At 33.2% G+C, this 26,053-nt stretch overlaps 1 protein-coding gene and 1 long non-coding RNA gene across 2 annotated transcripts; both read left to right on the top strand.

Moving 5' to 3' along the window:
* The first annotated feature begins 1,130 nt into the window (after window positions 1-1,130).
* Window positions 1,131-6,253, top strand: LOC143079129 (uncharacterized). Its single transcript, XR_012979341.1, has 3 exons — window positions 1,131-1,268; window positions 2,807-3,080; window positions 6,090-6,253. It is a non-coding gene; the product is annotated as an uncharacterized LOC143079129 (long non-coding RNA).
* A 9,769-nt stretch (window positions 6,254-16,022) lies between these two features.
* LOC143079126 (ATP synthase F(0) complex subunit g, mitochondrial-like) lies at window positions 16,023-22,223 on the top strand. Its single transcript, XM_076254320.1, has 3 exons — window positions 16,023-16,155; window positions 21,204-21,364; window positions 21,992-22,223. Exons 1-3 carry the CDS (start codon window positions 16,089-16,091, stop codon window positions 22,133-22,135), a joined length of 372 nt encoding a protein of 123 aa, XP_076110435.1. The 5' UTR covers window positions 16,023-16,088; the 3' UTR covers window positions 22,136-22,223.
* The last annotated feature ends 3,830 nt before the right edge of the window (window positions 22,224-26,053 follow it).

The raw sequence follows: 26,053 nt of genomic DNA, 5'->3' as shown, positions 1-26,053 counted from the left end.
ATGTCATAAAACATAAATAAACAAACAACTTTAAACATCAAAACTTTGATAATTAATGAACATCCATTTATAGTTAAAAGTGATAAAAAGTATAAACATGACTTTTATGTTGAAGGCTGATATTTCATAAAACTGATGTACGAAAAATGGTTTTAAGTTTTAATGCCTTGTATACGGACAATGTGTTTTAAAATGTATTCTCTTGTGCTACGATACTTATAAAATTGAGAACGGGCGATGTATCAAAGATATAAAACCCGATCAAAGAGCAGAAAACAGCTCAAGGCCACCAAGAACATGTTTGGTCTGAGAATGGATGGTTTGAGTCTAATGATAACAAGTTTACCCACCAGATGCGCTTTACGACAAACAATGTATTTTCATAACTGTTGGTTTACTGGCAAATTGACAGTAGATTTCTCAAAGATTCGTGTGATTCGAACAATTAAAGATGATTTCTTTTTTAAAGGACCCTACGCATGCATGCAAAAATAAAAATCAATGTAATATCTGGTTTTTTTTAAATTTGATTAAAAACAATTGAACAAATCAATATGGATTATAGAAAGACAATTTTAGATAAGATTTTGTCAAAATTGCGCCTTTATTTAGCGCAGCTAGATATTTTTACAATACTTCATACAGTGGAAAAATAACTACACAAATTCAAAAACAAATAAAGCAAAAGAACAACGCTTTTATGGAAGTCCGACATCTCAGCGTCGGAGGTACATATTCAACACGCAGCAAATATAGATTTCGAAAAAGCTTCATCGGTGCATATGTACCCGGATGAGGGATAATCATCACTAAACCGACCGTGCGAGGGCTGTATAGCCAGTCAAGGTCGTTAAAAACTCCCATCATCATTATTATCACCATATATATCATAGTTATTATTTGACTTTGACTATAAAATACTATATAGTTCATTTGTAGATTAATATATGTTCAACAAATAATTTTATTTTTAAATTTAATCATAGAGCTTTGCAATAGATTTCATGCTATAAATAGAACAAAATACCAGATATATTAAGACTTTCTATAAAAACTGTCCGTTTTCCATTAAAATGTCAAATTGTGTTTTGTGTGTTGTAATTTTCCCCTGTCACTCACTCTCACGCTTCAATGGGCCATATAAGGTGAGCGTTGTTGTTCTTAACAGTCATTCGGGTCTACAGGCGGCTAATACTATCATTCCGGTAAAAATATCAAAATGAGGACAAAAATTATATTTCTATTGGCTGTTTTAATTGGATGTACATGTAAGTCAAATTTTATAAGATTTTTCTGTCTATCTTTTTTTTAAACAAAAATATTAAAAAAAATATACCTGTAAAAAAAATTGACGAAAAAAGAGTTTATATTGTAATTGAACTTATGCACCAGACTGGTTTTGTTTGAAAGGATAACATTATTTTTTGGTGGAACTTTCTGTGAAAATAGTTATATGTGACAGTACGAGTTTCTATTTATATATGATATATACTAAGTTTTGTCGAACCTGCGACTTTTTTCGCAAAAGCGAGACATAGCGATCCTACATTCCGTCGTCGGCGTCGTCCACAAATATTCACTCTGTGGTTAAAACGTTCTTAAACTATCCTGGATTTGTACCAAACATGGAGAGAAACTTGTTAATGATCATAAGATAGTATCCAGATTTTTTTTTTTTTTATATATAAATATCCTGTTTATTCGTATATTACTTTATATAAATGGACTTATTTTTCTGCCAGTTAACATTACATACAGTCTGAAGTTAAAGTTTTAAAATCATTTATTAGATTCATAACCCTCCTGGATTTTAACAAAGTTGGACAGAAGCTTCTTACAATCAAAAGATAGTATCTAGAGGAAAATGTACAAATTATCTTCCTATCATTTGTTCATTTAATAAGTTAATGTTTCAACTCTTTTATAAATCTATAGATTTGATTTTGACATACTGACAGTCTGTATTAATTTTTAAAGCAGAACTTTTTTCATACAATTCAAACATTTTATTTCATTAACTGTAAATCTATTATGTACATTCACCTATCACACTTAAATTCGCAAAAGTAGGCGAGAAACTTGGTTCCGCGGAGCCCTTACAAACTTTTTATTAAGTACCGTCGATGATGAGGAGCTTCATTTGATTCAGTAAAATACATTTAAGAATTGAATGCATGCTTTTTGTAGAAGCGTTTCATATTAAAAATGTGCGCACGATCAAAACTTTACTTTGACAACACAGGTACTCGTCTCAATATTTGTTTTCTATATACTTTTATATAACGGTATATATAGGTTTTTTCTCTGAGACGAGCGCTCGTGTTTGACAACCCGATAAAATTACAAAATAGCAGCATTTAGTTCTTATAAATACATACTTATGCTATAACATAGAAATGACTAGTAAAAACAATATTTGCTTTTATTGTCATGTTTGCATTGTATGTTAACATTTTCATAGTTAGAACAAGATGTTGCTTTTATCTTTGGTGTTTATTGGGAAATATCATATTTTTTTAATGTCTCGCGATTGTCGTCTGCCCTTCAAAACTGCAATATATGTTTTGGAGTTTGATAATGACATTCATTTTCACTAACCTACTACACATTTATGCTAAGGGTCCAGCTGAAGTCCGCCGCTGGGTGTGGTATTTTCTTGTTGTGTTGAAGACCCATTGGTGGCCTTTGACTGTGTTTTGTCACTCTTTGGTCGGGTTGTTGTCTCTTTGACATGTTCCCTATTTCGATTCTAGATTTTAGACTTTTGTGAAACATACACTGAAATGTGATTATTATTTCGTTACAGATGCACAGATGAATCCAATGGCATTAATGATGATGAAAGGAGGAGGCGGGTTTTTCGGCAAATTTTTAAACAATCCGTATACTTTATGTAAAATGACCGAAAATGTAAAAGCTGTTCCATGTCGTGTAATGCCACAAATGTGTATGATCCAATCAATGAAAACCTATAAATTACCCAATCTCATGAAGTGTAGTCCAATGGGAGTTGGCTGTTGCTTAAAAGACGCACGATCATTGGCTATGGCTAAAGTTTTCAGTCGTCGTTAATCTTCATGGTAAGTATTGAGATTTATCAAAAAAGTATATTTCTTTTTCTTTTGCCTTACTTTAATCAAATTCGATTTCTGTATGTCCACTTGCTGTACAAATTTAGCGAGTACAATTCTAATAATCTTATATTGTATGTTTTTCAATTCTATTTCTCAAATTATACCTTCAGTACATTTTGAGCGAATAAAACGCTTCTTTTAGCTCCTTGTAACTTATACTAAAATCTGACTCTGCCTATCAAATCGTGTGACAAAACCAAATGCCAGCCTTTTCGATATAAGCGATCATGTATATTATTTAAAACCTTCAAATGAAAGAACATTTGTCAAGTTCTTGATGATCTGGAAGTTGACGATATACAAATAAGACGAACATTTGATATTCGTGGGTAAAGGGAGAGGGGGTAGATACATAGTATAACTTCTGACGGAATATAAATTTCACCTTTTGTGAGTCTTTATAATGGGATTTACACCACATCATATTACATCCCTGTATTTTGTTACGAAATATATATATTGTGTCATCTATTTCAAATAAGGTTCTTACAAGACTAGCTAGGATATCCATTTCATTTCCAAAATCTACCTGTCCCCCTCCCCTTTTCTGCCTACCAAAATATACCAGTTGGCCGTCCATATGATATGCTCATGTTTATGGATGAGCAAATTTTGCTGACTTTTCCCCACAAGTGAAACAGAGTAATATTATTTATCAGAGTAAAGTATGTCGTCATCACCTGTTGCTGTCAACAACATATTTTGCCTCGTCTCCGACAAAGCTTTCTTCAGAATTCTTTTTCTTATTTTTAGAAAACTGGTGTAATTATGTTCGAATTCTGCTGTGTTTTATGGACTTTCTTGGTGATTTTTTCCACCATACCTTGCGATTCCTTGAAACCTTCATAATAGTGTTCAGTAGAAATATGCTTAATTGATAATTTACAACAACCAATCACAGATAGTCTCTATGTCACTCGAGTCGACATGTTCCCTTCAAATGCAAAATGCTGCGCCCATGTACATTGAAATTAACATGATTTATCTGTTACTAAGCTGTAGATTGTGTAACATAGGCGTTTTAACTATATTTTTTTTTTGTCCGTTCAATAATTATTGAAACACTCAGGAAAGTTTAAATGAATCGTCATATATGATTAAAAAAATGAAAAAAGACAGTTGACAACTTCTAGTCATTAGTGTCAGATTATTATGAATGTACAAACATTAAGTAATTATTTTTCCAATAATAAAAACATGGCTAAGAGCGACATACAGCAGATTGCTACCTCGAGAAGAAAAAATCATTGTCAATTAAGACGGAGTCGAGCTTAAAGGGGTATCAGTCTTCTCTTCCATTCTCTTAGCTAAGACTTAGTGTTATTTAATTTATTATACCGAATGTTCTGTTATTAAGGTCTTTTTAACAATTTATTTTCTTTTGTCAGTTTTTTTTTTTATATCAGTAAGTATCATTCCAATCTTAACCATTCCGTCAAACTATTGTAATGAATACTAAAACTAACATTTTTATGTAGGGAGGATTGAATAATCACGTATATCATACGTGTCAATGGCATAAAAATCATTGTATCTTTCTTTTCTTCCCTATAGTAATGAACTGTAAAAATCGTTATCGAATTATTACTAGTGTTATGTTATGTTGTATGCAAATTTAGAATCTATATATATATATACGGTCATATATTTGTCAACCCGTAATTGTTTAAGCATAGTGAGGGATCTAGCATTTCAGGTCAGGGGGCTCAAACTTAATTTTTTAGGTAAAGTTATCGAAACATTCTTCTAGTTTCTTTATTAAGCTGAGGGCAACCCATGCTTTGCAAATTTTACGGGGGCGCCTGAATCCGTCCCTGTAATTTATTTTTGAAATTTCTCCTTTTTTAACATGTTTTCAATTTAAACATGTAAATTGACTAATTGATGAATTTTTAACCGGATTTTTGTGACAAAAATGTCGGTTATTGATTTGGGGATGTACGGCGGGCGGGCGGGCGTGCGGGCGGCAATGAAATGTTGTCCGTGCATTAACTCATGAACCGTCCATCCAAAGCTTTTAAAATTTTAATATGTTGTTACTGACAACTAAATGAAGGTCAAGTTCAATAATGGCGATTTTGACTTTTACCGTTCAGGAGTTATATGGTTCTTGAAAGATTGAAAAATTGCGTGTCCGTGCATTTACGCATGAACTGTTCTACCAAAGCTTCCCAAATTTTAATATGTAGTTACTGATGACAAAATGGAGGTCAAGTTCAATAATGACGATTTTGACTTTTACCGTTCAGGAGTTATGGTTCTTGAAAGATTGAAAAATGGAGTTTCCAGTTGTGTCCGTGCATTTACGCATGAACTGTTCTACCAAAGCTTCCCAAATTTTAATATGTTGTTAATGATGACAAAATGGAGGTCAAGTTCAATAATGACGATTTTGACTTTTACCGTTCAGGAGTTATGGTTCTTGAAAGATTGAAAAATGGAGTTTCCAGTCGTGTCCGTGCATTTACACATGAACTGTTCTACGAAAGCTTCCCAAATTTTAATATGTTGTTACTGATGACAAAATGGAGGTCAAGTTCAATAATGACGATTTTGACTTTTACCGTTCAGGAGTTATGGTTCTTGAAAGATTGAAAAATGGTGTTTCCAGTCGTGTCCGTGCATTTTCTCATGAACCATTCAACCAAAGCTTTTGAAATTTTTATATGTTGTTACTGATGACAAAGTAAAGGTCAGGTTCAATAATGACGATTTTGACTTTTACCGTTCAGGAGTTATGGTTCTTGAAAGATCGTAAAATGGCGTTTCCATTCACGTTGTTGCATTTACTCATGAACCATTCAATCTAAGCTTTTCATTATCAAGATGGCGCCTTGCACGACCGGTATGCATGCATGCTCAACTGACATATGTTATGTATGAACAATTGGCATTTATTTCACTCACATTTTTTTGGTGTTTTTTTTTTTATTCTGACTAATTTTTTTCTTGCAGGAAACTGGAAGTGGAATGATGTCATCATGGTTAGCCGCCTGTAAAAATAGCCATAAACTGTCCATCAAATGAACTATAATCATCGTTTTATTGCATTGTTCTTGAGATAGACACCAGAAAATCAACATAAAATAAGAATGTCCGAAAATAAAATATCAAAAATCCGTTTTATTATATGTGATTGACAGACTTTACAACAATATGACGAATTTGATTGAAAATCGTTGTAATAAAAATCACGTTTTTCCTGAAGAACATTGATAATTGCAGATTACTTTTGGTGTCAAAGCTAATTTATTTCTCACACCAAACAGTAATATAAGTCAATGATTGGCACATTTGCATTGTGATATTAGTAGCAGAGGTCCGAAAATAGATTCATCAATGATACCTGACTTGTAAATTCAGTATACACATCAAACTCAGTAATCGAAGTACAGTGCTTGAAACAAATCCAGTATTTTGATTGGTTGAATAATTCTAAATCTGAGTACGATATTTTTAATGACCAGACGCACGTTTCGTAAAATCAAGACTCATCAGTGATGCTCGTATCAAAACAGTTTAAGGGTTAAATGAAAACAACAAAATTGAAAAGCATTGGAATAAAAAAAGATCCAAAAAGTTGTGTCAAATCGGGCTAAGTTAATCTACAACGGGTAGACAACCTTAAACACTCATAGCGAAGTGTTAGTCCCATGCAGACACTGGTGGTAAGCAGATGGTCGTAACTAAAAGTTACGACCATCTGTATATGGGAGACAACTCTAGGAATAAGTTTTTCTTTTCCGATTTTCGTGCAGTAAAAGGTTCATTTGAGTCAAACCGCTTGTCTCATATACACATATCGTGAGTGCGTTGTTATTAAAACCAAATTTGACACATAAAATCATTCCAATTTTCGTAAAATAGTCATTCAAAAATTCGAGCATGATGGTCGTAACTTTAACTTGTGATGGTCGTAATGTCAACTATAGTATTTTGGATGATGGTCGTAACCGACACAAGATGGTCGTAACTTTGAAAGATGACCGTAACTCAAGTATTTAGACGAACTTTTATCAAGCTATTTTAAAAGTACTGCGCACATGCATAACCATGTTAATAAACTCAGTTGTTATATAAAGTTTACTACAAACAATATTATTTCATTTGTTACTCCGATAATGGGATGCAGAAATTAAGTTAAAGAATTATCAATCATACATTTTTGATATGTTCCAAACGACCATCATTTATAGGAGAAACAGTGAAAACTAATCAACTGGCATTAAGCCAAATAGTATGTTAGGGTTGAGTATTAATATATTTTTACTGTACGTTAAGGCATAAAATTGTTGAATATTTGCTTTCAGATTTTTTTTTATTTACGACGTTCTATTTCCTGCAATCATGTCGGCAGATGAAATTATTGAAAGTACAATTTTGAACAATCTTCTTTAATTTTTAATCAGCTATTGCAGTTTTTTAAACCATTGCTTTTCAAATATTCGGCTTTTGGTGAATCATGATTAATGAAAATCCACAAATGCCTGGTGTTTTTATCGTGTTGTCTTTATTTTTTATCGATTGCATGACGATCTTGCGGTATATTATTGATAATTGTCAGTGGCGGATCCAGGTGGGGGGGGGGGGGGGGTTCCGGGGGTGCGCACCCCCCTTTTAAATTGCCGATCAATGCATTTGTATCGGGACATATGTTTTGCACCCCCCCTTTGCCCTGGGTGCCCTGGGTTAGCACCCCCCCTTTCGAAAATTCCTGCATCCGCCCCTGATTGTTCTAAGTATTGGTTCAGAATAAAAACTTAATCTATGGTGTCGCAATGAACATTGTGTTAACCTAGAAAGTATGAATAAGGTTGAGATATTTTACAATGCTACACGCGTTGAATTTAAGAGTAAGATCAAATATCAGTAGTTTGTAGACAGGCTTGTAGCCAGGATAATATTACAAGGTAAAACTAAATGTACTGCGGCAAATATTACATACATATATGCAGGTATATATTTTACAATGATACACGCTTTGAATTTAAGAGTAAGATCAAATATTAGTAGTTTATAGACAGCCTTGTAGCTAAGATAATATTACAAGGTAGAACTAAATGTACTGCGGCAACTATCACATACATATGCAGGTTGAAAATAATATTTATGTTATATGTTTATATTGTATGAATGTACTCAGATTTAAAAGACCAGCACGCTGAGTTGAAGCATAAAGATCTATCTTTTAAATATTATCCTGGCTACAAGCTATGTATGAATACTGTTTGCTGAAGTCCTTTTGCTAAAATTAAAAAAAAATACATTATCATCAGCATATAGTAAACAATGTAAATTGCTGACCCCCTTTAATATTCTTTAGAAAGAAGTTTAAGGATCCATACTGTGAAGGAATTTTTTTTAACTCGTGTAGTAATTTTGACTCTAAATATGCCTCCTCTAGTAGTGGAAAGATGATCCCAAATTGTCAAGCCTGTGCCAGTATCTGATCATAGACTTTGCAATGACAAAATACAGAGTGAGTCTACCGAGTTAAGAAAGATTGGCAAAATGTGTTTCTCTTTTGGTAACACCAAGTAAATGTTTACAAAATTCAATGCGTAGTCTTTCTGAAAGAATCTTAGGATAAGCCTGATCTACATTTGTAGTCATAGATTTTTTTTTTTTTTTTAAAGGGTTGAAATATCCCCAAATTTTAGTACTATATAAGAGAATAGGTTTTATTGTATGCTCAAAAACATGAAGGCTGTTTTTTAAAACTTGGATTCAGTGACGGAAAGTCCTTGCGTAGCTTATGGTAGGCTTTTAACGCCTTATTATACAATTCTCTCTGAGCGAAGGAAAAAAATTCAGATGCACTAAAAGTTATTCCTTAATATTTACAATGTTGAGCACAATCAATAAGTCTGTTATGAAAATAAAAATCATGTTTGATATGTCTGCCTGTTTTGTTAAATACAAGCACCTTGGTTTTATTGGGATTAATCTTAATCCATCAAGTTTACTTTGAAGTCCTTTTGCTGAAGTTGAAAAAATGTCAAGATCATCAGCATATGTATAGTAAAGAATAGGCTGGTCGTGAATAAACAACAGCTGGATCAGATGAACTTTTAACACAATTAGGAAGTTCATTTATAAAAATTTTAAACAAATTTGGACTCAAATTGTCTCCCTGATGGTCGTTTTTTTTTTTTTTTTTTTTGGTAAACCCAATTTGGCTCTCATCAATGATATGATATTTATCTAAGGATTTACAAAGACGTGTATCAAGTATCTTATTAAAAAGGCTTCCCCAATGAATCAGTAATTGTAATTCCTCGATAGTTATTAAGATAGGATGCATCATTCCCTTTATGAATTGGAAATAAAAAACCTATGGTCCAGGGTTCATGTTATTTTCGATAAGAAAGACAAAGATGTATAGCGGATAGCATGGTACCAATAGGCGTATTCAGAATTTTCTAAAACCACGGGTAATAATTATACCTGAACTTCGAATTTGCACCTTATCATCAGCTTGACTATATACCAAATGACATTACGACTTCTCAAAATCCAGGCTAAGAATAAGATGTATGTTGTTGAATTCGATTACGGACCTGCGAATTCGCGGATATGGTCTTGTCTCGATAACGATCCCCATAACATTATTTTGACTCCTTACTTATGCTCTTTCGATTTCAATTTTAAATTGTAATTTTTCTTTTAAATTCCACCTAGTAGGTACATACTAGTTTTTAAAAAGTTTATCTTTTCAATACATGCAAAATATAAAGAAAATAAATCAGGATACTGTTATTTCATGTGATGTCAAATTTGTTAAAAGCGCCTTTTCTCAATTCGTAACTAAGAATGATCATAACCAGAGCTGTGTGTTAAAATGAATTCTCCACTTTTGAGAATTTATATTGTTATTAAAGTTAACAGCTTATAATTAGTTACCTCTTGGTTGATTTTATACATTATATTTTAAGTAACAGTGACTGGTCATTTCATTTTGTATTGGTTTTTTTTTCTCGATTCGTTCCAATTTTCTTTCCTTTCGCACTTTACAGGTATCCCTCTCTTCACCTCTTTTAGTTTTTATCATTTAGTGAAATCAACTTCACAAATATATCATATAATATATTCATATAACAAAAGACACGTTTAAAACTCTTGACTTGTCTGATTAGGTCCTATTTAATAAAGAGTTACGACCATCACAATTTTAAGTTACGACCATCCTGAACATTTTTGTTTTTTTAGTTACGACCATCATGCTCGAATTATTGAATGATCATTTTACGAAAATTGGAATGTTTTTATGTATCAAATTTTGTTTCAATAGCAAAGCACTGACGATTAGTATGTATGAGACAAGCGGTTTTACTGAAACATTTTTTTACTGCACGAAAATCGGAAAAGAAAAATTTATCCCTAGAGTTGTCTCCCATCTTCGGATGGTCGTAACTTTAAGTTACGACCATCCGCTTACCACCAGTGATGCAGAGTGAATCATTATGTTTAAATGTATTAGGTCATCTACAAGTTTGCTACGCATATTTTAATAAACTAAGTATTTATTGGTGACCTTCTGCTGTTGTTTTTTTTCTATGGTCGGGTTGTTGTCTCTTTGGCACATTCCCGGCCATATCCATTCTCAATTTTATTATACACTTTAATACTTATAGAAGGGATGCCCAGTAATCGAACTTGATCAACTTTTATTAACGAAATAACACGGCTGTATTTGATATCATTTGAAAGAGGAGAACAAAACTCTTATAAATTTCGATGTCGTCATAGTCTGCAGGAGTCACGTTTTAAAATAGCTTGCAGAGGCGGATTTAGACCGAATTCTTCTGTCCCTATAATGGATATATTTACTTATTTACAATTGGTTTTTATAGATTTTGTTAGTTTCTATTTTTTTTTTTTTTTTTTTTTTTTGCAAAAAAGAAAAAAAAATAGAAAATAGCAAAATCAATGAAAAGCAAATGTAAATTAGTAAATATATGCATTATAGGGACAGAAGAATTCGGTCTAAGGCGGATTTAGGGGCGCGGGGCCCGGGTTCCCTTTTGTGGACATTTTTTTTATTGGTTATAAAGGGAATCACTGAAGCGTGACGAGAGCGGACCCCTTCTTGGTCAGCCAAGGGGCCCTACTTATGAAAATTTCTAGATCCGTCACTGGCTTGTCGCCCCTACATACATCTTTGAAGGTTATCCTTAAAGTGTTGCATGTTAGGACTTTTTGTCATTATCTGTTGCCATAAATGATTTGAGATTTCAGTACTTTGTACTCATACGGTACACATTTCCTATTTTCATTCAGCTGTTAAATAATTGAGACCATTCACGTCCCATTATATTTGTTATATATAGGAAGATGTGGTATGAGTGCCAATGAGACATCTCTCCGTACAAGTCACAATTTATTAAAGCAAACCATTATAGGTCAAGGTACGGTCTTCAACACGGAACCTTGGCTCACACCGAACAGCAAGCTAGAGCCCCCCAAAAATACTAGTGTAAAAACATTCAAACGGGAAAACCAACGGTATAATCTATATAAAAAAAAAACGAGAAACACTTATGAACCACATCAACAAACGACAACTACTGAACATCAGATTCCTGACTTAGGACAGGTGCAAACAATTGCAGCGGATTTAAACGTTTTTAATGGTACAATCTTCACCCTTATCTGAAACAATAGTGTAACATCACATCATAGAAAGACACACTATAAAATATCAATTGGAATGGCTTAACTCAATCAAAAGACGTAGTAACACAAACGAAAGAGGGACGAGAGATACCAGAGGGAGAGCCAAACTCATAGATTGAAAATAAACTGACAACGCCATGGCTAAAAAATAAAAAGACAAACAGACAAATAATAGTAAAGAAGACACAACATAGAAAACTAAAGATGGAGCAACACGAACCCCACCAAAAACTTGGGGTGATCTCTGGTGCTCCGGAAGGGTAAGCAGATCCTGCTCCACATGTGGCACCCATCGTGTTGCTTATGTTATTACAAACCCGGTAAATAGCCTAATTCGGTAGGTCACATTCGTGAAAAGAGAAGGGTATTGTAGTTACGACATAAGGAACATATCCAATATCATCTGTGAAACGATTATTTCATAACGGTCAACCAACTCGTGATGGCGTCCGTAAAATTTACGAAGGGATGGTTTCAACTTCACCATTTGGAACTCTTGGTTTAAAAGCTTCCTTGTGAGTAGCAATCCTCTATTAAGGAAATCATGATAGGAAATACAAGCCCGGGAATATCGTATCAATTGGGAGATATATACTCCGTATGCAGGTGCTGCTGGAATGTTGCTACTTAGAAATGGAAAGTTCACAATTGGAAAGCTTAAATCATCTCTTTTGTCATAAAGTTTTGTTTTCAAACGACCCTCATTGTCAACTTCTAGCTGTAAGTCAAGATATAAGTCAGACTTAACTGTGTCTGTAGTATCCTTTATCTCTAGTTCGATGGGATAGATTCGTTCAACATAGTCACCAAATTTTGTATTATCTAGTGAGAGAACATTATCTATATAGCGGAACGTAAAGTTGAAGGATATTGCTAACTTCTTATCTTTCTTCCTAAGAAGTTCCTGTATGAAGTCAGCCTCATAATAATAAATAAACGAGTCGGCATTAATAGGGGCACAATTGGTTCCCAAGTTGGAATTCCGACAATCTGTTGGAAAACACGTCCTCCAAACATCACAAATATGTTGTCAATCAAGAAATCAAGCATCTTGATGATGTCAGTTTCAGAGAATATATTTTGTTACTGGCATGTGACATCCTTCAAAAGCACGGTCTACACGTTCGTCAGACATGACATTGACCTCATTTTATGGAGCAGAAGTGGAGCAAATATATTTGGTGTGTGTATATTACGATTGCTATACCACCAGTTGTTGTCTCTTTGACACATTCCATGTTACCATTCTTTATTGTAAAGAATACAACAAATGAACAATTCACTTTGGTAACTTGACACCGGAACGTAAAGTTGAAGGATATTGCTAACTTCTTATCTTTCTTCCTAAGAAGTTCCTGTATGAAGTCAGCCTCATAATAATAAATAAACGAGTCGGCATTAATAGGGGCACAATTGGTTCCCATTGGAATTCCGACAATCTGTTGGGAAAACACGTCCTCCTAACGTCACAAATATGTTGTCAATCAAGAAATCAAGCATCTTGATGATGTCAGTTTCAGAGAATATATTTTGTTATTGGCATGTGACATCCTATCCTTGCAAAGCACGGTCTACATGCACGTTCGTCAGACAGGGTTTACCTGACATTGACCTCATTTTATGGAGCAGAAGTGGAGCAAATATATTTGGTGTGTGTATATTACGATTGCTATACCACCAGTTGTTGTCTCTTTGACACATTCCATGTTACCATTCTTTATTGTGAAGAATACAACAAATGAACAATTCACTTTGGTAACTTGACACGAACAATGGTGCATTATTTTATAATCAAACATCCGAATGTGATTTAGCCTGCCGAACATCATACAATACCCTTATACACAAAATGTTGATGATACATTCAATAAAAAGGGTATTTAGAAAAGAGAAAATAAAATTGAGAATGGAAATGGGAAATGTGTCAAAGAGATAACAACCCGACCGAAGAGCAGATAACAGCTGAAAGCCACCAATGGGTCTTCGGTGCAGCAAAAAAATCCCGAACCCGGAGATAGGCCGCAGCTGGCCCCTAGTTGTGTACTAGTTCACTGAAAATGGACGTGACGTCGTCATACTAAACCCCAAAACATATAAAGTAGAAATAGTTGCATACTAATGAATCGGGTGTTTTGTCTGTTGCTTGTTATAAGTGTCACAATTGTTGTCTGTTATGTTTTATTTTTGTTTTGATTTTCTATGTGTTCATGTACATGTTGTTTTTTTATAAATTAACTAAATTAAAAAAAAAACACTTACAAAGACAATTATTATAATACCTGTCATTTCACAACCACCTACAAAATTAGCTTGAATTCAGACTATTAGCTGCAATAAAAATATATGAAAACATAAAAGATCGAAGATAGTTTGATTCTAATTTCCAAGGTCAAAACAGGGTGCCCCTAAAAATTTCAAGCAAATTTTAAAAACCGAAATTTTTCATGCACAATGAAATAAAAATAAAATGTTCAATGAACGTGAGATTTTAAGGTCTATGAACTTGCCCAACAACAAAAAAATGAAATCATTATTAAAGCTTGATCTCAAATATATCTGTACATTAAAAAAATAAAGATGTCTCTTACCACAAATTTCAATTTAAATATAGAAGTAAATATTGGGAAACAATTTGCATTATGAAAACTGGGCCGGATTGGGATTGGAAAATAATATTATGAGCATTGAAAAATACAGTAAAAAGATGTATGCAAAATATTTGACATACTGAAGGCTAATTGGAAAAAATGATCCGAAAATATCAAATGGAAAGTGTCATTTATGTCGAGACAACTATAACACTTACTTTTATGTTGTCATTTTGTCAAGATGACAATAACACTATTTGTTATTTGCAGTACATCAAAACTGGTTAGTACATTAATTTGAAAAAGCTCAAAGAAATACTAATCCAATCAAACACAGGCCTGAATGAAAAAAATGGGATTGTTGAACATGACAGTTTTCCATCATTACATATTTGAAATGTAGGCTACTCCATGGAAAATAAGAACTTCCTAAAAATATAAAAGACAAAACGCCAATCTATATTTATATATCTGAATAAGAATAGAGAACAAAATGCCTCTCTTATATATCTGGACCAAAAATTAGAAAACAAAACGCCTATATATGATATTCGGAAATATAATCAAACTTACTGAAGTACTGAACATCACAGGTTCTTGTGGATGGTCAAAAGCACATGTCACAGAAACAGATCACATCTCTATACCTGAAACTGAGGTTAATTTACAGAGATACTTTTTTCTGATACAAGTTCGTGCGTGAATGATGAATAACTGACATGAAATTCAACTTCACCGTAATAACTATTATATTGTAGTGATACAGATCAGTATACCTTGTCTAGTGAGAAGCAAGAAGGTTTTAACTATATATCAATAAAAATTTAGCAGGAAATCATTTTTTATATGTTTTATATTTTACAAGGAGACAACAAGTTTACCAGGCTAAAGTTGGGGTTAATTATACATGTGCTGAAACATATAACTGAAGAAAAAAAAACATTTAATAGTTCACAAATGATACGTGATTTTAAAGTATTTTTTTTTCTTAAAACACTGCAATATTGATAAAGTGGTATCGTCATTTTTTTGCTTGGCTGATCAATGCATTTAAATGGGAACATCTAGTTTAGTGGAACCCAACTGAATTTTTTGAGGTCATGTATTACATTTAAAATATTAGGAATATTCTTAAAGAGATCTAGAGAGAAATTGTAATTTTATAATTCCATAAAGGAAAGAATATAAGTGATATACATGTCAGAAAGAATGTCACATGATTGTATGCAGTATATGAAATGTAAAACTTTCTTTCATTAGATCCCCAATCCCTAGCACGAAGGAGGATCAACGGGTTACCCGACCTTTCCAGACAAGGACAAAGACACGCTGATTCCTTCAATGTAGAGCGCGTGCGGCCCCGAACATCTCAGTGAAGGGCATCACAGAGATTATTTATCATGAAAAAAATATGAAAAGCACAGTTTTTGTAAATAAATTTCAAATTGTATTTCTTGACACCTATTGTTAAGTTCCCCCTTGACTTTGTTAAAACGTGGTTAGACTTTGAACGAGCTGTTAAACAAATCCCAACTGATCGTTATGGTGCCTTGTTATTGTAAACGTTTTTAATTTAGTTGTACCTTGATAAGTTCTCAGGGAGAAAAATCTCAAGGATGAATTCTGCCGGAAGTCAAGTACCGCAAGTAACTTCCGGTTTTCAATCTACATTTCACATTTCAAGGGCACCATGGCTCAAAAATTGGTCAAATTTGGCAGTCGTTTAGCCACCGAAGTTGCACCAAAAGCAATCAGAGGTTTCTACTTAATTTAACTTTTGTAAACCCCTACCTTCCAATGCATTTTGTACCTTAGTTTTAGACCACTAGCCTTTTGCCAAAGACCAGTAAAAATATATTTTAGGGCTAGTGAAAAATATTTTTATGTCATGAGAAATCAATTTGTTTAAGCAGGTAGAAGAAATTCTTAAATTGGCTAGTCGGGATTAATAAAAGCAGGTCCTTGATAGAGATGAATAGATACAAATGTTTGTATGTGGTATGTAGTTTGCTCGTTTTTGAAGGCCAATTCGGCAATGGAACAACTCTTGAGAAAAGGCGATTAAGAACACAAATCATCTTCTTCTATAAAATCATACACCATATTGTACCCATAATATGAGGCAGGCATAACCTGTGAATGTGAACGAAGTCTGTATGTATTATTTTTTTAATTCAATCATGTTGATAAAAAAAACCGAAATACCATACGTAAAGTTCCCGATTTTAGTTCTGTTGTTAGGGAATTAGCTGTGACGTTCTTTAAGTTATGACGTCATATTCGATGTAAACAAAAGAAACGCTTTCATCAGGTAACGGTTTTTTTTTCCTATCAAACAATTATTAAAATTGAATTTGTATTGAGAGCCAATCTTATATTTTACTAGACTGATAAATATAATATTTTTTCAAAGTCTCATGCAAACAAGACAAATATCTGCGCAAATGCGGGGAAAACCGGAACAGGAAGTAGATCTGAAAGTTAACGATTTTGAGTTCATTAGTTGAATGAAAAATTCGGGAAATTTTCCCGATTTAAAAAAAAAAATTTTTTATTGATTTTTCTACCGTAATTGGGGACTTCGTCCCCATATAACTGACAAATCTTCTTACACATTTCAATACAAGAACACGACAACATTCACACATTTACTCTTAAAGAGAGGGACGAAAGATACCAGAGGCAGGGCTTCCGCTGGCGGTCGCCATTTTCGCAATTTGCGAAAAAATAATAATTGTGGCAATAAAAATTCGTCATTTGCGAAAGAATTTGGCGAAAGAAATATATAGAACGATTTATTTTCCTCCATCTTGTTTATTTACTTTTTTCGAGTTTCTCGGACTTTACCCGATCAGACAATACTCGGAATTCACCTTGACCTCATTAAGATTTGGACAAAAAATTAATAATCAGCTGATTGCATTTTATAGCTATCGACAACAAAGGACTAATTAATAAAGGTGTTGATTGAATTGTTTGACAAAATGATATTGTTAAATGGCTTCCGCTAAATGTCACATACAGAATTTATTTATGACTTTGTGACGCACGTGTTTGAAGCAAACTTTTGACGTCTCCTCTCCTTTTAAAGATAGTTTAGAAAAGAAAGCTGTTGTTGTGACGAAAAATTTTCAAAAGCAAGAAAAATCTCCGATTCAAAACTTTAATTATCCTTTGACTTTAATATAGGTAATTGATTAGGGAGACTACTTTAAAGTCGTTTGAGTGACACTTTTGCTACAAGCATAGTTTAAGTCTCAACTTTTTCATTTACGATGGTCAAGAAAAGAAAGTAAATGTTTAGTGTTTATTCATTAAATGTAAACTCTAAAATAAGTTTGACAGAATAATCATAGACACAATGGGGCAAAATCATCTTATTTAAGGGAAAAGGGGGGGGGGGGGGGATAAGAAAAAAAAATAAAATTTTAAACGAAAAATATAGTTATGTTACTTGGCGAAAAAAATAATAAAGTGGCGAAAAATATATTGTTTTGGAGAAAGAGGTGGCGAAAAAAATAATTGACCCAGGGGAAACCCTGACCAGAGGGACAGTCAAACTCATAAATCGAAAATAAACTGACAATGCCGGGCTAGAAATGAAAATAGACAAACAGACAAACAATAGAACACAGGACACAACATAGAAAACTAAAGAATCAGCAACACTAACCCCACGAAAAACTAGGGTGATCTCAGGTGCCCTTGAAGGGTAAGCAGATCCTGCTCTACATATGGCACCCGTCGTTTTCCTTATGTTATAACAAAACTGGTAAATAGTCTAATTCAGTAGGTCACATTCATGAAAGGGAAGGGAATTGTAGTTACGACATAAGGAACATATCCGATATCATTTGTAAAACGGTTATTCCATAACGGTCAACCAACTCGTGATGGTGTCCCAGTCTGCACGGTTAGCCACTAGTCCGATGCCCCAGACTAGTAAAATTTCATTCGGACTAGAAAGTTTTTGCAAAACTTTGTTTGGCCAATAAGAAAATTGTAAATATTGGTCTTCGGACTAGTAGTTTTGGTGCAGACTGGACTGTCCGTAAAAATTTAGGAAGGGATGATTTTAACTTCACCATTTGGAACTCTTGGTTTAATAGCTTCCTTGTGAGCAGCAACCCTCTATCAAGAAATCATGATAGGAAATGCAAGCACCAGAATATTGTATCAATTGGGATATATACCCTGTATGCAGGTGCTGCTGGAATGTTGCTTTTTGTACTAACATGTAGCAGGGATGATTCCAGGTGTTTTCAAATGGGTCCTTTGAACATCAATTTGGGAATTTTTATCCCAATTGGGAATTTTTTTATGCATACAATATAAGATGAAGTACATTATCATTATTTGTAATGTCATTATACCGTAAAAACAGAAAATGTATATTAAGTTTCACCTTTACACTGATTTAAGAAGTTATTTGATTCAGACCAGGGAAGTTGTACATGTTGTAATACATGAATATCATTGCACATGATTCACTATCATCTTAACTTTGGTAAACGACGCCTATTACAAAAACATATATACCAGCTAACATAAACCTATGGCAAGCCGTTTAGCTATTTATTCGAGTCAAACGAATTTCAAATTATCTCATAATATATAAGATATCTTATATGATATATAAGATTTGTATAATATATAAGATTTATATAAGATATCTAATTTAATATATGAGATATCTTATATAATTTAATTTTTAAAAGCTATCTTATATATCATCTCTTTTGTTGTAAAGTTTTGTTTTCAACCGACCCTCATCAATTTCTAGATGTAAGTCAAGATATGAGGCGGACTTAGCTGTATCTGTTGTATCCTTTATCTCTAGTTCAATGTGATAAAAGCGTTCAACATAGTCACAAAATTTTGAATTATTTAGTGAAAGAACGTCATCTGTATAGCGGAAAGTAGACCTATATGAACTGCTAACAGTTGTCATACAAATGTACATTGTAGATTTAACTGTGACTTTTAAAGATCTGTCTTAACATTAAAAACAAAAGCATTAAATTCATGTATGGCCAAAAAAAAAACTCTGAAGTTTCAGACAGGCAAATCAGGATGTAAATGTATCTTTCCCAAGTTAATTTTCTTGTCACTCAAATTTTATGTATTTTTATACGACCGCAAAAATTGAAAATTTTTTGGTCGTATATTGGTATGATGTTTGCGTCGTTGTCGTCCGAATACTTTTATTTTTCGCACTCTAACTTTAGTAAAAGTGAATAGAAATCTATGAAATTCTAACACAAGGTTTATGACCACAAAAGGAAGGTTGGGATTGATTTTGGGAATTTTGGTCCCAATATTTTAGGAATTAGGGGCCAAAAAGGGCCCAAATAAGCATTTTCTTGGTTTTCGCACTATAACTTTAGTTTAAGTTAATAGAAATCAATGAAATGTAAACACAAGGTTTATGACCACAAAAGGAAGGTTGGGATTGATTTTGGGAGTTGAGGTCCCAACAGTTTAGGAATTAGGGGCCAAAAAGGGACCCAATTAAGCATTATTCTTGGTTTTCGCACCATAACTTTAGTATAAGTAAATAGAAATCTATGAAATTTAAACACATGGTTTATGACCATAAAAGGAAGGTTGGGTTTGATTTTGGGAGTTTTGGTCCCAACAGTTTAGGAATAAGGGCCCAAAGGGTCCAAAATTGAACATTGTTTGATTTCATCAAAAATTGAATAATTGGGGTTCTTTGATTTGCCAAATCTAACTGTGTATGTAGATTCTTAATTTTTACTCCCGTTTTCAAATTGGTCTACATTAAAGTCCAAAGGGTCCAAAATTAAACTTAGTTTGATTTTAACAAAAATTGAATCCTTGGGGTTCTTTGATATGCTGAATCTAAACATGTACTTAGATTTTTGATTATGGACCCAGTTTTCAAGTTGGTTCAAATCAGGATCCAAAATTATTATATTAAGTATTGTGCAATAGCAAGAAATTTTCAATTGCACAGTATTCAGCAATAGCAAGAAATCTTCAATTGCACAGTATTGTGCAATAGCAAATATTTTCAATTGCACAGTATTGCGCAATAGCAAGAAATATCTAATTGCACAATATTGTGCAATAGCAAGAAATTTTCAATTGGAGTTATCTTTCTTTGTTCAGAATAGTAGTTAAATCAACTTAAATCATTGTTTTATACAATATTCAATGTATATTCACTTTTACTACCAACCAATCTTTACCATTCAGTGATAACAAGCACTTTATTTTACATTTTAATATTTTATGATGTATTTAAGAGTAGTTATTGTTGCAAACTCCATTAGAAATTTGAATTGATATCAGTTTTGGAAAAAGGGAAAAGGCGATGTGAAAAAAAAATGGGGTGGGGGGGTTAAATTTTTCTCATTTCAGATTTCATAAATAAAAAGAAAATTTCTTCAAACATTTTTTTGAGAGGATTAATATTCAACAGCCTAGTGAATTGCTCAAAGGCAAAAAAAAATTGTTTAAGTTCATTAGACCACATTCATTCTGTGTCAGAAACCTTTCCTGTGTCAACTATTTAATTTTAGATTTAAATAAGTTTGAAAAAGAAATCTTTAATTGATTTGTAAAATCTTGACATTTGTTTTGTGTAAAAAACCCATATAATGTCAAAAATTTGATCACAATCCAAATTCAGAGCTGTATCACGCTTGAATGTTTTGTCCATACTTGCCCCAACTGTTCAGGGTTCGACCTCTGCGGTCATATAAAGCTGTGCCCTGCGGAGCACCTGATTTAATAATACAATTATAGTTTGCTATAATAGAATCATGATTTTTTTCAGTTACCACTGAATTTGCTAAGGTACGAGGTGGAAGATTCTGGCACTATGCCAAAGTAGAACTGAGACCACCAATGTTGACAGAATTCCCAGTGATTCAAGAAAGTATAAATAACATAATCAGAGGAGCACAGACAAAGAAATTCCTCACTATGCCAGTCAGAGTAAGTCTATACTATTGAATTTAAGACCTTTGTCTCACATGGTTTGAAAACTCTGTTGTCAATAATTTTCTTTTTCTGGTGTCTTTTTTTACTTGTTGTCATACATAAATTATTATTTCAACGGACTTTTAGGCTACACCTATATTTATGTCCCATACACCCTATTCTGGTTTACTGGTAACAAGATGTATGTTATATATGTTTGATTTTAACATGTTTAAAATATTTGAATCAATTTCAGGCATGTAAATGGCTCTGGTTGTTTCTAAAGAAATTGAACGACTTTTTAAAAGAATTTATTGATATATAAACTTAAGCCATTCTTGAACAGATAGACATGTTCAGAATTTTATGATACGTTTGTGAGATTTATGCATGACTATGGCTTAAGGGCCATTTAATAGCTAAAACAAAACACCTATATAGTAGTTTGAAGCATCAAATCCGAACAAATAACAGATGCAGTTTGTTATGCAATGCTTTGAAAAGAAGAAGAAATTTGTAATGAAGCATTACATTTTGATATTTATATTTGGGATTTATAGATTTAAAATTGCATATTAAATTTGTCATCACATGGAAGATGTCTGTATCCATCAAATTAAAAGTGAATTTTGTCTTTTGTAGGAAGTATGGCTGAACACATTGGTATGTTTGGAAATCTTGTTCCTTTTCTTCATTGGAGAAATCCTTGGTAAGGGATGTATAATTGGATACTATATACCAGGTGCCTGGACAGTACATGGTGAAGATCAGCGTAAAAAGCATTAGTAATATGATCAATTTCGCAACTTTTGTTATGTTTGACTGATTTCTAAACATGTACAGTAGATTGAAAAAATTAAAATGTGAGAATTTGTTTATAATCTTTCATTTAATTTTCTGTAGCCAAAAATGGTCCCACCTCAATTTAAAGGAATCAAATAAATATATTTGACAAATTTACATTGTACCCAATAATTGGAGAATGTCAGTAAAGGCTTTTTTCCAGAATTTAAAGTTGTACTAATAGTCAATTGAATCAATGGTTCTAAACTTGTACTAATTAGGGCCCCGCCTTTAGGCGGGTCGCCCTATAGTGATCAGTCTGTCCGTCCGTCCTTCCGAATCTAGAGAACCATTATGATTTCATACTTTATACTTTACATGTTTATTAACCACCACCAGAGGGCGTGTCATGATGTATGTACAACTTCCTAAGTCAAAGGCGGGTCGCCCTATAGTGATCAGTCTGTCTGTCCGTCCGTCCCCCTATAGTGATCAATCTGTTCCTCCGTCCGTCCGTAACACTCTAACTTTGTGTCCGCTCCATATCTAGTGAACCATTATGATTTCATACTTTATACTTTACATGTTTATTAACTACCACCAGAGGGCGTGTCATGATGTATGTACAACTTCGTCCGTCCGTCCGTAACACTTTAACTTTGTGTCCGCTCCATATCTAGAGAACCATTATGATTTCATACTTTATACTTTACATGTTTATTAACCACTACCAGAGGGCGTGTCATGATGTATGTACAACTTCCTAGGTCAAAGGTCAAGGTAAAAAAACATTGGTTTCAGTTGACAACCCTGTGTCCTGTGGTGAAGATCGTGTCCGCTCTATATCTTGAGAACCGTTATGATTTCAAAGTTTATACTTGACATCTATATGTACCAACACCAGAGGGTGTGTCATAATTTATTAACGACTGCCTAGGGCAAAATTCAAGGTCAAAATCTTTGGTTTCAGTTGACAACCCCATGTCCTATGGTAAAGATCGTGTCCGCTCTATATCTTGAGAACCGTTATCATTTCAAAGTTTATACTTGACATGTATATAAACCAACACCAAAGAGTGTGTCATAATTTATGTGCAACTTCCTGGGCCAAAGGTCAAAAACTTTGGTTTCAGTTGACAACCCCATGTCCTATGGTAAAGATCGTGTCCGCTCTATATCTTGATAACCGTTATCATTTCAAAGTTTATACTTGACATGTTTATAAACCAACACCAAAGGGTGTGTCATAATCTATTTACAACTTCCTAGGTCAAAGGTCAAGGTCAAAAACTTTGATTTCAGTTGACAAACCCATGTGCTATGGTAAAGATACAATTTTTTAATGCACATTTTTCACAGCGGGGCCCACAGAGATGGCTCCCATCTCAATGATATCTAGTTGATTCAGTGGCTCTGTTCAATGATCCTACCTATACTTCTCATCAAAAGCAACTCACCAACTCTATAACTGTACATGTCAACATCTTCTTTTACAAACATTTCAGATATTTATCGCTTTTTATTTGAAAAAAACTTAACACAACATATGTACATAAGGAGATGTGGTATGGTTGCCAATAAAACTACTATCCACCAGAGTTGAATTGACTGGATATAAGCAAGTATAGGTCAACATACTACCCTTCAACAATGAGAAAAAACCATACCATATACTGTTGATTCATTAATAACTTGAATACTAATTTTCATTGATTTCATGGGTACAGGGGAACCACAAATTTGAAGGAATGTATGCAGACTTTGCCGAAACAATGAATTTAAATATCCAGGAATATGCAAGTTTTCCTCAATCCACAAAAACTGGTACCCACAAAAACATATGAATCCACAGTAATTCATAAAAATACAACGAAAACAGAAAAATATTTACATTGTCAGTTGATCAGCTTGGGCTTACAAGTATCCTTTATCCTTACCAGGAAAACAGCAGTTTTTTTAGTTGGGTATAAATTATATGAAAAGACATTCAGACAAAGTTTTTTTTCCAATGTATGAAGTATTTTTATGCCCCACCTACAATAGTAGAGGGGCATTATGTTTTCTGGTCTGTGCGTCCGTTCATCCGGTTTCAAGTTACAGATTTGGTCAAGGTAGTTTTTGATGAAGTTGAAGTCTAATCAACTTGAAACTTACTACACATGTTCCCTATGATATGAGCTTTCTAAATTTAAATGCCAAATTAGATTTCCCAGTCAACTGATAGTGCGAGTGGGGCATCTGTGTACTGTGGACACATTCTTGTTTGATGACAAGTTAGAGATACAAAGGAGCATTTCTAAACATGACATTGAATAACAAGATGATGGCAAAATAAAATGCCTAAAACAGGAATTATTTTTAGCAATTCAACAAAGACTGATTAAACAACAGTACATTAACAATAAATCTGTTAAGCCAAAAGGAAAGATTTGAGACACATACTCTACTTATCAATTTGCTGTTAAAACAGATGGTTGTGCAATACCATTTCACAAGTAAGCAAAATGACAAATATAAAACAATTCAAAAGAGAAAACTAATGGACTGATATAAAAGAATTTCACAATGAAGCAAAAAGTGATTTATTAAAATAACTAAGAATGTACAGGCTGAAATGTCTCCTTAGTTTTACTTGTGATTGAATGTATGTTGAAAGTGTGTGATGTGAAGGTTTTATACAAGAATAACAAACTTGTCATTATCCATGTAAACAAGCTCAAGGATAGATAAACCATGCCAGACAGACATGTACACCTTGAGTTTTTTGCTATGGATATTGTTACTTGGATTGAGAGTTGTCTTATTGACACTTATACCACATCTTCCTATATCTTTATACTAATTTTGTGTCATTGATGTATACCCTTTATCCTTTATATTACCTTAAAAATGAGGTCAATGATTATGTCAGATGGAACCCTTTTATGTTATCAATTTATACACCAAATCTAGTTGACCTATTGCTTATAGTATCAGATAAAAGGACAAAATCAAGATAACTTAAATTGACCAGTGAACCATGAAAATGAGGTCAAGGTCAGATGAACCCTGCCAGACAGACATGTACAGCTTCCATCATTTCACTTACTATAATAAGACTACCAAATATTATAGTATCTGATTAACAGACAAAACCATGAAAACTTAAATCATTGACTAATCAGCCACGAAAACATCCCTTACCCTTCCGGAGCACCTGAGATCACTCTTAGTTTTTGGTGGGGTTCATGTTGTTTATTCTTTAGTTTTCTATGTTGTCTCATGTGTACTATTGTTTTTCTGTTTGTCTTTTTCATTTTTAGCCATGGCGTTGTCAGTTTGTTTTAGATTTATGAGTTTGACTGTCCCTTTGGTATCTTTCGTCCCTCTTTTATGGAATGAGAAGGTTTCTAAATGGGGAAAATGTAAAGTGATTGGAAAAATCACTCTCTCTCTTGATCCATTGTTAAAATATACACACAGATTTATTTAAATTGTATTTATTTCTATCTAAATATATATAAAATAAACAATACATTGTATATAGTAACAATAACAAGAATAAAAAAAATCTATAAAGATTAAATTGCTGTGGCACATCAGTTATATCACAATTATAATACTAGTGTATCAAAATAAAAGAAGATTGTTCTTGAAGGCCCAAATATTGCCCATATTTTTGCTGAATTTTGGAATTAAGATCACAATATGACAGCATTAACAATAACTTGAAAGGAGATTAATATTAATGTTTGTTATATATAGGCATCCTTTCATGATGTCATAAGTAGCCAAAATCTTAATTACAGACCAAATTCATTGAAATTTCAAATAATTTGGGACAGCAAACATTAAAGTCCATGCGTCACCAAAATTTATTCTTTAACGTTATTTTTTTTAACTAATGAACTTACTTACTTGAAGACCCTAAATCCAGAAGAT

This window comes from Mytilus galloprovincialis, chromosome 6 (genome assembly GCF_965363235.1).
Source record: "Mytilus galloprovincialis chromosome 6, xbMytGall1.hap1.1, whole genome shotgun sequence".
Lineage (NCBI taxonomy): Eukaryota > Metazoa > Mollusca > Bivalvia > Mytilida > Mytilidae > Mytilus > Mytilus galloprovincialis.
Note: the sequence above shows the minus strand (reverse complement) of the source record. Positions and strands in the feature narration are given on the sequence as shown.

Coding starts and splice junctions, on each gene's coding strand:
- LOC143079126 (XM_076254320.1), top strand. CDS start 16,089: ATGGCTCAAAAATTGGTCAAATTTGGCAGTCGTTTAGCCACCGAAGTT. Junction 16,156..21,203: donor TGCACCAAAAGCAATCAGAG/GTTTCTACTTAA, acceptor GATTTTTTTCAG/TTACCACTGAATTTGCTAAG. Junction 21,365..21,991: donor TCCTCACTATGCCAGTCAGA/GTAAGTCTATAC, acceptor TGTCTTTTGTAG/GAAGTATGGCTGAACACATT.